This window comes from Bufo bufo, chromosome 2 (assembly GCF_905171765.1).
Source record: "Bufo bufo chromosome 2, aBufBuf1.1, whole genome shotgun sequence".
Taxonomy (NCBI): domain Eukaryota; kingdom Metazoa; phylum Chordata; class Amphibia; order Anura; family Bufonidae; genus Bufo; species Bufo bufo.
The window spans coordinates 742,440,314-742,454,180 of NC_053390.1; the positions used below are offsets into that span (position 1 = coordinate 742,440,314).

The 13,867-nt window shown below is 44.9% G+C and overlaps 1 protein-coding gene across 8 annotated transcripts in view; it reads right to left on the reverse strand.

The window, feature by feature from the left end:
- TBC1D1 (TBC1 domain family member 1) overlaps positions 1-13,867 on the reverse strand; it is a 212,293-nt gene that overhangs the window by 43,264 nt on the left and 155,162 nt on the right. For all 8 annotated transcript variants that reach the window (XM_040418994.1, XM_040418995.1, XM_040418993.1 and 5 more), the window contains one exon: positions 1,451-1,636. In XM_040418994.1, coding sequence (XP_040274928.1) covers positions 1,451-1,636 — 186 coding nt within the window. The remainder of the gene's footprint in view (positions 1-1,450; positions 1,637-13,867) is intronic.

The window sequence follows — 13,867 nt, forward strand, 5'->3', positions numbered from 1 at the left end:
GCTTAGAATATGATAATTAGTCATGGATAGCATCAAAGTGATGCTACTGGCCCAGTAATGGAGTGCAGGAATCAAGCGCCACCGTGAAAGGATCCTTCCTAATTCAACATAGGAGATTAGGCATGTACTAAATAGGACACAAAAATATTGCCAAACTAGCGTTAAAATATAAAAAAAAAGTTTATTGGTTATAATTATTTCAACTCATTTGCACAAATAGGCTTAGAGAGGTGTTCACACTATATGGTTAGTAGTACTCTACCAAACACCATATAGTGAAAACCCCCACTTATGTGTTCACGATCCAATTCTACCTCTACTGACAATGGGCCAATTGTATACCAACAGACAATGTGTCACAGGACTGGTTAGCGTGTATGCTGCCTATGACTAATAGTGACAGTCTCCTAGATACCCTCGCTCACGGCTACAGCCACCATTAAATTGTATCAGTCCCTAGTATTTGGGGAAACCCATCATGCACGTGACTCTGGCTCAACGCGTTTCTGTGCCTAGGTATCGTCAGATCAGTGTCACTCCGGCGGCCATCCTAGTGTCGATACTCTAACCGGAGTGTCACAGGGACCAATATGCAGCATCGTCTCATTTTGTAGGCTCCTGATGAAGTGCCGACGATACCTAGGCACAGAAACTCGTTGAGCCAGAGTCACACGCACGATAGGTTTCCCAAATACTAGGGACAGATACAATTAATGGTGGCAGTAGCCGTGAGCGAGGGCATCTAGGAGACTCACTATTAGGGCTTGTTCACACGACCGTGCCGTTTTTTGTGGTCCGCAAATTGCGGACCGCAAAAAACAGATGCTGCCTGTGTGCCTTCCGCAATTTGCGGAACGGAACAGGAGGCCCATTATAAAAATGCCTATTCTTGTCCGCAAAACGGACAATAGGACAGGACTCAATTTTTGCGGGGCCACAGAACAGAGCAACGGATGCTGACAGCACACAGAGTGCTGTCCGCATCTTTTGCAGACCCATTGAAATGAATGGTTCCGTATACGGACCGTATGCGGAACGCAGAAAACAGCCCGTATACGGAACGCAAAATACGTTTGTGTGAACGAGCCCTTCGTCATAGGCAGCATACACGCTAACCAGTCCTGTGACACATTGTCTCCTGGTATACAATTAGCCCTTGTGAGCCTGACCACCAGACACTATTGTCAGTAGAGGTAGAATCGGATCGTGAACACATAAGTGGGGGTGCTTTTCTCACATTAGCACACCACCCATCCATTGTTTTCACTACATGGTGTACGACTAACCATATAGTGTGAACACCTCTCTAAGCCTGTTTGTGCAAATGAGTTTATAAATAATAACCAATAAACTTTATTTTGTATTTTAACGTTCCCATCAGGCTTTAATAATCACAAAAATATTGCATCAGAAAAATAAAACGTTTAAAGCCACCCGTCTAACGATTTACCTTGTAACTTTTGGTTTTCTTTTTCCATCCTGAGAAGTATAATCTGCTGTATGATGGCCTTTTTCCAAAGCTCTCTCAGTTCTTCAGGAGTGCGGTGGCTTCCTACTGATAGAGTACCAAATGGACCATCTTCAAATAGAGGCTGTAGAGGAGACCTTGGGGGCAAATCACCCACTTCTGAACGTTCTGTAGAAACAACATAGATGCATCTATCATTTCACATCTGACACAACATCCTTAAAAGGGGTTTTAATACTGATGACCTATCTTCAGGACTGGTCACCAATATCAGAACGGCGGGGGGCTGACACCGGGCACCCCCACCAAACAGCTGTTTGAGGAGGCCGCTGCGTCCTCACAGTTCACCATGCACAACGCCGTCTATTGAATAGTGACCGTTTGGTATTGCAGCTCCCCCCCATTCACTTGAATGGGACTGAGCTATGTCTAGAGCAGTGTTTCCCAACCAGTGTGCCGACAGCTGTTGCAAAACTATAACTCCCAGCATGCCCGCACAGCCAAAGACTGTCCGGGCATGCTGGGAGTTGTAGTTTTGCAACAGCTGGAGGCACACTGGTTGGGAAACACTGGTCTAGAGCACATGACGTCAATGGCCTAGGAGGAGGCCACAGCGCTCACCGGAGCATGGTGGTCTCTTCAAACAGCTGATTAGCAGGGCTGGCGGGAGATGGACTCCTGCTGATCTGATATTGATGATCTATCCTGAGAATAGCCCAACAATATCAAGATTTTTCATTCAAGACATTAGATGACAAGTTAAAAATAGAAAAATAAGTGGTTTCATATATGGAAACAGGTCACACTAAGGCCTCTTTCACACTACAGTATGTCGATTTCAGTGTTTTGCGTTCCGTTTTTCACGGATCCGTTGTTCCGTTTTTTTGTTTCCGTTGCGTTTCAGTTTCGGTTCCGTTTTTCCATTCGGCATATACAGTAATTACATAGAGAAAATTGGGCTGGGCATAACATTTTCAATAGATGGTTCCGCAAAAAACGGAACGGATACGGAAGACATACGGATGCATTTCCGTATGCATTCCGTTTTTTTTTTGCGGACCCATTGACTTTAATGGAGCCACGGAACGTGATTTGCGGCCAAATATAGGACATGTTCTATCTTTCAACGGAACGGAAAAACGGAAATACGGAAACGGAATGCATACGGAGTACATTCATTTTTTTTTGCGGAACCATTGAAAATAATGGTTCCGTATACGGACCTTATACGGAACGCAAAAAAACGGCCCGCAAAACGAAAAAAAAAAAAACGGTAGTGTGAAAGAGGCCTAAGGCTACTGGCGTTTTGGCTTTCAGTTTGTGAGATCCGTTCAGGGCTCTCACAAGCGGTCCAAAACGGATCAGTTTTGCCCTAATGCATTCTGAATGGAAAAGGATCAGTTTGCCTCCGTTCCGTCTCCATTCTGCTCTGGAGGCGGACACCAAATCACTGCTTGCAACGTTTTGATGTCCGCCTGACAAAGCGGAGCCAAACACATCCGTCCTGACACACAATGTAAATCCATGGGGATGGATCCGTTTTTTCTCTGACACAATCTGACAATAGAAAACGGATCCGTCCCCCATTGACTTTCAATGGTGTTCAAGGCGGATCCGTCGTGGCTAAAGAAGACATAATACAACCGGATCCGTTCATGACGGATGCATGCGGTTGTATTATTGTAACGACGGAGCCGCAAAAAACACTGGTGTAAAAGTAGCCTTAGGCAGTCTTGATGTTCTAATAAATTGTCTCAGATTTTTATGTAAATTTTTGAGAACAGGTCATTCATCATTATATTTTGATACATATTCATACTACTGTTTTGCATACTATTGCAAGAAGAACCCCTCCCAAAACAGAACAATCTCCTTTTCGACACAAGGATGATCTACAAAGCTCGTACATCTGACAAGAGGTCTCATGTTCATTTTTAGTCCGAAACCTGTTCATACAGTGGTACATAAGACAGTGACAGTACATAAGACAGTTCTGCACTTTCAGCTTAAAGAGAACTTGAAACCCCTCCTGACATGTCTGCTTTACTAGCTACTTGCATTCCCTGTGTAATAATAATTCTGGAGCATCTATTGTTATAACTGTCATATGCTATTCCTGTATTATTCCTTCAAGAAGTTATGAATGAATTGCTAGCGTTTTGCAATGAAGGTCCACATTGGTGTTTCCAGTTGGGAGTGTGTCCCTACACAGTCTGATGCTGGCAACACTGATTGGATAGTGCCATGGTGGGTAGGGACACACCCCCAACTGGTAAAACCCATCTGGACCTTCATTGTAAACCGGCTAGTAATTCATTCATAATTACTAGCAGGAATAATAAAGGAATGGCACAACATATAGTCATAAGAATCGATGCTCTAGAATTGATACTACATGGGGGATGCAAATAGTTACTAAAACAGGCATGTCAGGAGAGGTGACAGGTCCTCGTTAAGGGGAATGTACCATCTGAAAATGGCCTATGGTTTTGATGAAGATTTTATATTTAATTTTTTGGTAATTATATATTTTTTTATCCTTCAGTTTTCACTGGTCACTAAGCCTAATGTAAAAATGGTTAGGAAGCTCACCTATGCCCTCCAATAACTACATGACCCTGACATCTTCAGGGATAAACACATTACTGTAATAGTCTGTAAAGCCTAATATGGTGACATTTCCTGTTCTGTAGAGATCACTTGAGAAGTAATCTCATTATCTCCTGCAGGATTACAATCAACATCTATATATAAGGATAATATACAGATACATAGATAAACCGGTTCACACCACTGGCGATAGGTGATGGTCACACCTCATCTCCTCCCCCTCACTGCACAATGACCTCTACACAGATTGAGAGTATGCCTAGAATTTTTTTTTACATAGAAGTCAATGAACTTCTCATGTCCATTGTGTCAATGTGGCTGCTGTAATGCATCTCTCTACATGATGGTAATGCAAGATGAATGTTCCCACAATCATGTACAGGAAATAGAAAAAGAAAATCTATGAATAAAAAAAATAAAAACAGATGATTACTAAAACAAAAAAAAATTAATATCTGGTTTTAATGAGTAAAAATAAATTATACACACACACAAAAAAAAAGTTATGAGCCTCCTATTGGATAATTACTGCATGGATTATCTTTCAGCTGGCAATAAGTTATTTAACCCCAACTGGTGCAACCATGTCGAAAGATACATCTCGTGGTCGTGGAAAAGATGTTAGTCTGTTTGAGAAGGGTCAAATCATTGGCATGCATCAAGCAGAGAAAACATCTAAGGAGATTGCAGAAACTACTAAAATTGGGTTAAGAATTGTCAAACACATTATTAAAAACTGGAAGGATAGTGGGGACCCATCGTATTCGAGGAAGAAATGTGGCGGGAAAAAATACTGAATGATAGTGATCGACGATCACTTAAAGAGGACCTTTCACCATAATAAAACCTCTAAACTAACTATACAGACGTGTAGAGCGGCGCCCAGGGATCCCCCTGCACTTACTGTTATCCCTGGGCGCCGCTCTGTTCTCCGGTTATAGCCTCCGGTATCTTCATAGTTAGGCTCCACCCAGGGGAACCTGACGCCGTCTCTTTCTCCTATGCTGTAGCGCTGGCCAATCGCAGCGCTCAGCTCATAGCCTGAGGTTTTTTTTTCTCTCGGGCTATGAGCTGAGCGCTGCGATTGGACAGCGCTACAGCCTGGGAGAAGGAGACGCCGGCAGGCTCCACCCAGTTGAGCCGAACATATGAAGATACCGGAGCCTATACCGGGAGAACGGAGCAGCGCCCAGGGATAATAGTAAGTGCAGGGAGATCCCTGGGCGCCGCTCTCCATGTCTGTATACTTAGTTTAAATTTTTTATTTTAGTGAAAGGTCCTCTTTAAAACGTTTGGTGAAATCAAATCGAAGAAAAACAACAGTAGAAGTCAGGGCTATGTTTAATAGTGAAAGTAAGAGCATTTCCACACACACAATGCGAAAGGAACTCAAGGGATTGGGGCTGAACAGCTGTGTAGCCGTAAGAAAACCACTAATCAGTGAGGCAAACCAGAAAAAAAGGCTTCAATTGGTAGGGAGCATAAAGATTGGACTCTGGAGCAATGGAAGAATGTCATGTGGTCTGAGTCGTCCAGATTTACCCTGTTCCAGAGTGATGGGCGCATCAGGGTAAGAAGAGAGGCAGATGAAGTGATGCACCCATCATGCCTAGTGCCTACTGTACCAGCCTGTGGGGGCAGTGCTATGATCTGGGGTTGCTGCAGTTGGTCAGGTCTAGGTTCAGCAACAGTATGTACTCCAAGAATGAGGTCAGCTGACTACCTGAACATACTGAATGACCAGGTTATTCCATCAATGGATTTTTTTCTTCGCTGATGGCACAGGCATATTCCAAGATGATAATGCCAGGATTCATCGGGCTCAAATTGTGAAAGAGTGGTTCAGTGAGCATGAGACATCATTGTCACACATAAAATATAAAATTTCCCTCCCTTTGCTCAAGAGGACTGACCAAAAAAACAAGGCATGAGGAAATTTTAAATCCCAGTCAACAGTAGAAAAGGATGGGCAGAAGAGCTATGTGCGGTGAACAAACTATTACTCAATGTGAGAAACACGACACTTCTTAATATTTAACCATGGTGCTACCTGCAGTGGAGGAGGAGGCATAGCTCACAGGTCACACTACACAATAACCAGCATCATAGCCGTCTGCCTGGAAGTGCAAACAACGGCTCATACAATGGGTGAGAACTGGGAAATTATATAAACACAGGCGCGGCCAGACTCCTCACTGCTTCTATAGGTGCCTTCACGTCTCTTATTTTTGTTGAGCTGCACACTGCTTCTCACAGACTGCAGATAGCAGTCAACATGAACCGTATGATAAAACGTAGTTAAACATAATATTATATAACAATTTCATTTAGAAACTAATTTCTGAAAAATAAAAATGGTTCCTTTATTGCTTTATCCAAGCTAACGCAGTCATATGCACATAACCATATGTATTTTGCGATCGACAAATCGCTGATCCGGGAAAAAAAAACTGTTATCGTCTGCGTTGCATCGACAATTTTTTTTTTTTTTTTTTTACTTCATTGGGTCTGTGGACTGCATTTTGCCATCATTATGCACTCAATACCCCTTAAAAAAGTGAAAGCAGAGTTTTAGAAAGGTTTGTTAATTTATTAAAAAGGAAAAAAAATAAAAAATAAAAAATTTCACATTTACAGACCCTTTGCTATAACACTTGAAATTTAGCTCTGTGGACCTCCCATTTCTTGGTCATCTTTGAGATGTTTCTACACCTTGAATGGAGTCCACCTGTGGTAAATTCAGTTGAGATACAGCCCTGTCTATATAAGGTCTTACAGCTGACAATGAATACCAGAGAAAGAAACAAGCCATGAGGAGGAAAGAACTGCCTGTAGAGCACAGAGACCGGGTTATGTGGGGGATCTGGAGAAGGGTACAAAAATGTCTACTGCACTAAAAGTTCCCAAGAGCACAGTGGCTCTTCCTAATGCTGGTTGCCCCACCAAACTAAGTAATTGGAGGAGAAGGGCCTTGGTAAGAGGGGTGACCAAGAACCCAATGATGACTCTGGCTGATCTCCAAAGATCCTCTGTGCAGATGGATGGGAGAAACTTTCAGAAGGTCGACCATCACTGTAGTGCTCCACCAATCTGGGCTTTATGGCAGAGTGGCCAAAAAGAAGCCTCTCCTCAGAAAAAGAAACATGAAAGTTTGTAGAAAAGCACCTAAAGGACTCAGGCTGTGATGAAACAAGACATAACTTTTTGGCCTCAATTCTAAGCATCATGTTTAGAGGAAATAGGTGATGAGCAGCGCCTGATTCAATTCCATCCCTACAGTGAAGCATGGTGGTGGCAGCATTATGCTGTGGAGGGGTTTTTCAGCAACAGGGAGACTGGTCAGAGTTGACAAAAAAGGTGAATGGAGCCAAGTACAGGAGATATTCTTAATGAAAATCTGATCGACAGTGCTCTGGACCTCAGATTACTCCGAAAGTTCACATTCCAACAAGACAGACAAATACCCTAAGCAAACTGGCAAGAAAACACAGAAATGGCCTTCAGATCTCTGGAGTGACCTGAAAAATGTCTACCAGCGGTCCCCACATAACCTGACAGAGCAGGAGAGGATCTGCATAGAGGAATGGAAGAAAATCCCCAAATGTGTGTCTGCAAACCTTGTAGCATCATACCCAAGAAGACTGGAGGCTGCAATCACTACCGAAGGTGTTTCAATTAAGTACTTAGTAAGGCCTCTTGCACAAGGCCGTTGTGCACTCCGGATCACGGATGCAGGCCCTCCTACCGCACGTGTGAAACGATCAAATGAGGAATTTCCAGCAAGTAGTTTAATGGAATCTTGCATCATGATCATGATTAAGAGCCTACTGGCTCGAAACATGTCGGTCTGATGGGAGATGTTGGAGGTCTGTGTCCACTACACTGCATGTACCTTCCTCATCTGAAGCTTTGTACCACGAAGTCGGCCCGGCTTCTCCGCTGCAAGTGTTATTATTGGTGAATGGCTGGAATTAATGTTCTTTTTTTAAGTGTGAAAGGAACCTAAGACAGCCCTAGGCATTGCATCTGGTTTGAGGGGGAGTTCATAGGTTTACTGGTGTTTCTTTGAGGTAAAAATGCCAGCTCCAGAAATAAAAAGGGGGGGGGGGGTGGGACTGCTTTTTCTATGGCATTTTTTCTAGTGGTACAAAAACACCAGAGCAAACTCATGTGTGTAAGGGCCATAACAGTGAGATTTATGGTGGCAGATTACCTTTAACACACCAAGTTAGAGGGAACCATGCTTCACTGCACATGAACTATTGCAACAGGTCCAAATGTCCAACTAAGATCATTTCCAGTAGCCCACTGCAATACCTCCCCTCTAACTCTTGCACAACTGAAAATTGGTATGGCTTCAGGTGAAGCGATTTCAGTATATGGCTCCATGTCTTGCTGACATTCACTTGCTCGGATCATTTTTACATTGACTGTCTATACACCTGGTGGTCTATTCTTTTCTTTTTTGGGTGTCGACCATTGATCCTGTGTTACCCGACTTCCACACCAAACCATGTATGCTGCTTTTTTGCTGGAACAGGAAGGTCCGGAAATGAACTCCTTGTTCCTATAAATGAGCCTGTGCGTACACAAGCCTCCACTATAGCAATTCTTTGTAGCATCGAATATGGCTAGACACACTTATACTACTGGCCTCCACAAAGAGTCCTGCCAGAAGTGCAGCACGCTACTGGGTGCAACATCAACCAGTGGGTCCCTTTAAGATGTTATAGAGGTGGGTTAAAAGGTTTGTTGTGACGCCAGTTCCATTTCAGCAACGAGGGACTAGGTCCCCCTATGTAGAACGTGATGGTGCAACCCAGTGTAAGAATGCCAGAGTGGTATAAGGGTTGCCTATAGTGTCCCTTAGGTGTGGCTTCACAGACTTAGCTTTCTGTAGTCTGACTCAGTCTTTCTCTTAAACTGTATCTTTATGATTATCTTTATCTTTGTTTTCTCCTGGGAATCTTCCCTCCTGGCTCTGAAGCTCTGTACTTCTTTCTTTAGGCCTAGCCAAGCAGACATGCTGGCTGGCACACAGCCTTCCCCGTACAGGGGCTACTCTGAACTGCTCCTCACTAACTAACAACTCGGCTGGAATGGAATAGAAGGTTCCACTCAAGGGAAAATAGCTCTGCCAAGATTGCTGCCATCTGCTGGTAGACCAGGCACATTATAAACCGTCACTTGCAAGAAAAATAAATATACATTCTGCAGGACATGGCAATAAATACATATGACACAGGATACACCATTAAAAGATAGTGGGGGGGGTGCAAAAAGTAGTAATGCCACTCTGGGGTATTACATTCCCCGGCACTTAAGAACCAAGCCGACCTCGGTTTGTGCTTGGGGTACAGATAAATACCAATATATGCTCTTCAGGTACATTGAACCAATACAAAGTGCTGCATAGGAACGGACTTACATAGACTAACATAAAAAGACTGCTACCACTGATACCTGACTGAGTAGGGTGTCTTACAACGGTTCTCCCTCTCACAGTGAACCAACTAAATCACTTGTACTTCCTTAAAGTATGCACAATGCACTAAGCTCTCAACACTCCAGTGACAACCTGGCCAAAGTTACCACTCTAGAGCGTGGGGGGTGTCATATAAATGTAATCCCTCCACATTCTTTGATACGCCCGCAGATAGAAGGGTGGCTTTTTCCTGTATTCCCTTCTTAGCACCAAGGTCTTATAATGCTTTACACTTTGTCACCTTGATGAACACTCAGGTAGCTACACAAATTCTCCTGAAGGCGGCATGCAAGGCCTTAGGACTTACTTAACCCTGGCCCAACACAAGGCTCTCAAAACATATACACTAGGAGGATGAGGCTAACTCTCCAATCTCTCCATATACATAATAGCAGCAGGTTACCCTACACGATGTCAGACCTGCTTGTGACGTAACCACTTGGTTCCCATTATGTCGCACTAGACCTAGGCTTTGCTAGCCAACACAAGGTCACATAAGAACCATTAGTTTTAAATGTCCTCAGAGGTAATCCATAATGAGCAAGGCGATGTTAGATCTACTTGGAACGTATATTAACGTACTCAGAGTCAGTCCATAATACTAAGCAATACAGTAGTAACTATCTGGTGACCTGAATAAAGTGCAAACATCATAATCCATACAAGAATGCATATCACATCACATTGTTGTACCTGCAAAAGAATATACAATGGGCACAATACTTGAACATTGATGAATATTCCAAAAAAAAGTTAGTGCAATTTTTTAAATGCAAATACATAAAGGCCCGTTTTCAATACAATAAATCAGTGCAATAAGGGAATCACATTAGAGTCCAGATCTTCAATTCTTGAAAGCAAAGTGCACCATACACATCACTTTATGTGCAACAACAGTCCTTTGTAATCCATTGGAATAATAACGTCATTATTTGTAATCCAAATGAGGTAGCAAAGTCATTTGTAATCCACATAAGGCACAAAGTCATTTGTAATCCACATGGGTCTAAAAGTCGCAGCACAGGTAATAAGAACCGTTAGCAAAGGCTCCCAAATAACCTGAAAAAGGGGGGGGGGGGGGGGGGGGGGAGGGAAAATTGGCACAATCCATGCGCAACTGGGATAGCTGAGGACAATGGGAGGAGTCCAAACCAAACATGACCATCTGGGTCAGGGCAGAGCCGGACAACCTGTAAAACAAGAAACACAAAATATGCCAACAGGCCCTCACCCTTCAGACGCTGTCCATGGGGTGGCTCCCAAAGTCACTGCTCTTTGAAGACGGTAGAGATGGTCCAGCTCTTTACAGGAGGGAATGGATGTCCTCTTCACTGCTGGAGCTACTGGATAAGAGGTTTATCCTCCCTCTGGAAATCCATCCGGGCTTGGGTAGTAGAACGCCACTGCTCTCCTGTGGTGGAAGCCGGAATTGACCGGGTGGTCATACTTTTCATCTGCGCAGCCATCTTATGTTTGATTGGGGCAGCTGCTCCTGTAATTTCAAAGGGGTCCAGGACCTCTGGCTGGAGTGGCGTTGGCAAATAAGCCTCCACTTGGGTCGGACGGACACCTCCAGATGCTCCCTTCTGATGAACTGTGGCTGGAATTTCCAAGGTAATTGGTAGGACACTATAGTTGGACTGTACATCAAGGCTGTCTGGTCCATGCGTCCCATCTGTTGGCCTATAGTTAGGGGTGCATGCAGTTCCGTATGAGGGGTTCTGGCTCAGGTATGGAGTTCTCTTGATATCGTCAAACCCCACTCTCCTCTTCCTGTGGGCGGCTAACCCGATCCCAAGCAGCTGGGCCTTCCTGCCAGTGCTCCGGCTTGGACACCGATGATTTATGTAGTAGGCCACTCCCGCGGCAAAGAAACCTTTTGGGGACCGCATAAGGGTGTACTTCACCTGCTCCCCTTTGTAAAGATTATGATGGGCCTAAGGAAGATATGGCCTCTTAACTGATCGGCGGTTTACAAAAAGTTCCGTCTCCGACCGTCGTCTTGAATAAACCCCGTACCTCGGTCTCTGTTGAACCACAGCACAATTCAAATCCTGCGCTCCAGTATCGGGTCAGGAGGCAGCGGGTGGTCGATCAAGCGGAGGACCCAATCATTGATTGCTTTGCGGTACTCCTATGCATTGGTGACGTGGGCTTTCACCCTCCAGGGCACTATGGGATTGAAAGCATAGGTCTTTTCGCTCTTCATGGGTGGTTCACTTCTTCTGAGCAGCGGAGTAGGACCTCCGGCTGCCCCACTGCACCAGCCGGTGCGGAGCTTGCGGGCACCTCCTTCCCAGATCCCTGGACAAGCTGTGGGAGGTGGATCTCCTCTAGGGCTTCTTTCAAATCGCAGAGGTCGCTTCTACTGGGCATCTCTGCCCCAGTAGACTTTGGGATAGTCGCTCCCTGGTGAGGCTCTGTCGCCATCTTGCAGCGCTCTTCTCTTGGCAAGATCACTGGAGAAGGAGGGGCTTGAGGGGAGGAGCTCTCACTTGTTCTTTGCAGTCTGTAGCGCGGATTCCTGTAGGTGACAGCTTTTCCCGCTTTAGATAGGGGCGTGTCTGGATTTTCCCGCTCCGCTTGTGCAAGAAGAAACTGCGTCATAGCATATAAAAATGGCGGATTAACGCTTCGGGTTCCGGCACGCAGCGTTTTGCGCTGGTCGCTCCGCAATCAACACAAAGTCATTTTTAACGATGGCTTTGTAAGTCCAATAGGCTATAAAGTTGGTAGGCACACAGATTGCGGTCCGAATCCTGTTCGTGACGCCAAGAATTGCAGCGCACTACTGGGTGCGACATCAACCAGAGGGTCCCTTTAAAATGTTATAGAGGTGGGTTAAAAGTTTGATGCCAGTTGCATTTCAGCAACGAGGGACTAGGACCCCCCATGTAGAAGGTGATGGTGGAACCCAATGTAGGAATGCCAGAGTGGTATAAGGGTTGCCTATAGTGTCCCTTAGGTGTGGCTTTAGCACTTGTCACGGTGCTCCTACCTGGATATCCTGGAACCCCAGGCGTTGTCGTCCGCAACTAAAATGGATAGGTGATGAGGGTGAAGGTGAAAGAACTTGAGTCCAGCTTTACTTGAATACACTTTCATCAGGGAATGATCTTCCAAACTTTTATTTGGTCATCAGCAGATTTCGGCTCAACTTTTGGCAGGAAAACACTCTCAGCTGTGATGCATCTAAACTCTTCAGCTCTGCTATGCTGGCTGATTTATATAGGAACTTTTTCTCTGACAAACTTAGCTTTCTGTAGTCCGACTGTCTTTCTCTTAGGGCTTGTTTACATGACCGTGTGAAGCCCGTGCTGTGGACCACAAATTGCAGTCTGCAATGCACAGGCACCGACCGTGGCCCAGCCGCATGGGGATCGCAGACCCATTCACTTGAATGAGTCCGCGATCCGTCTGGTCTTCAAATAGATAGAGCATGTTCTATCTTTTTGTGGTGCGGAAGCACGGAACGGAACCCCAGGAAGCACTCCGTAGTGCTTCCGTAGAGTTCAGTGCTTCCGTTCAGCATCTCCGAATTTGTGGACCTATTGAAGTGAATGGGTCCCATCCGTGATGCGGAATGCACACGGAACGGTGCCAGTGTATTGCGGATCCGCAAATGCGGTCTGCAATATGGCAACGGGCAGCACACGTTCGTGTGAATGAGCCCTTAAACTGTATCTTTATGCTTATCTTGGTGTTTATCTTTGTTTTCTCCAGGGAATCTTTCCTCCTGCCTCTGAAGCTCTGTACTTCTCTTTCTTTAGGCCTAGCCAAGCAGACAGTGCTCTGCTGGCTGGCATACAGCCTTCCCCATGCAGGGACTGCTCTAGACTAACTTCTGAAGGCTCGTCCAGGAGGCAAGAGGGCCTGCTGCTCCCCCATACAGGGGCGACTCTGAACTGCTCCTCACTAACACCTCCCTCTCTAGAAAGGGCTGGAATGGAATAGAAGGTTCCACTCCAATGAAACTAGCTCTGCCAAGATTGCCGCCATCTGCTGGTAGACCAGGCACATTACAAACAGTCATTTGCAAAAAAAAAAAAAGAAAAATCGATACATTCTGCAGGACATGGCAATAAATACATATGTTGACACAGGATACACCATTAAAGATAGTGGGGGGTGCTAAAAGTAGTAATGCCACTCAAGGGTATTACAGAAGGATATGATGGGCTTATACATCCCTACTACTCCCAGAAGCCATCTTTCACTTCTATGGGAGTTACAAAAACAGCTGAGTAAATGTGGCTGCTGGGGGTTGTAGTTTCACAGCAGCTGGAGTGCTGATCCCTGATTTA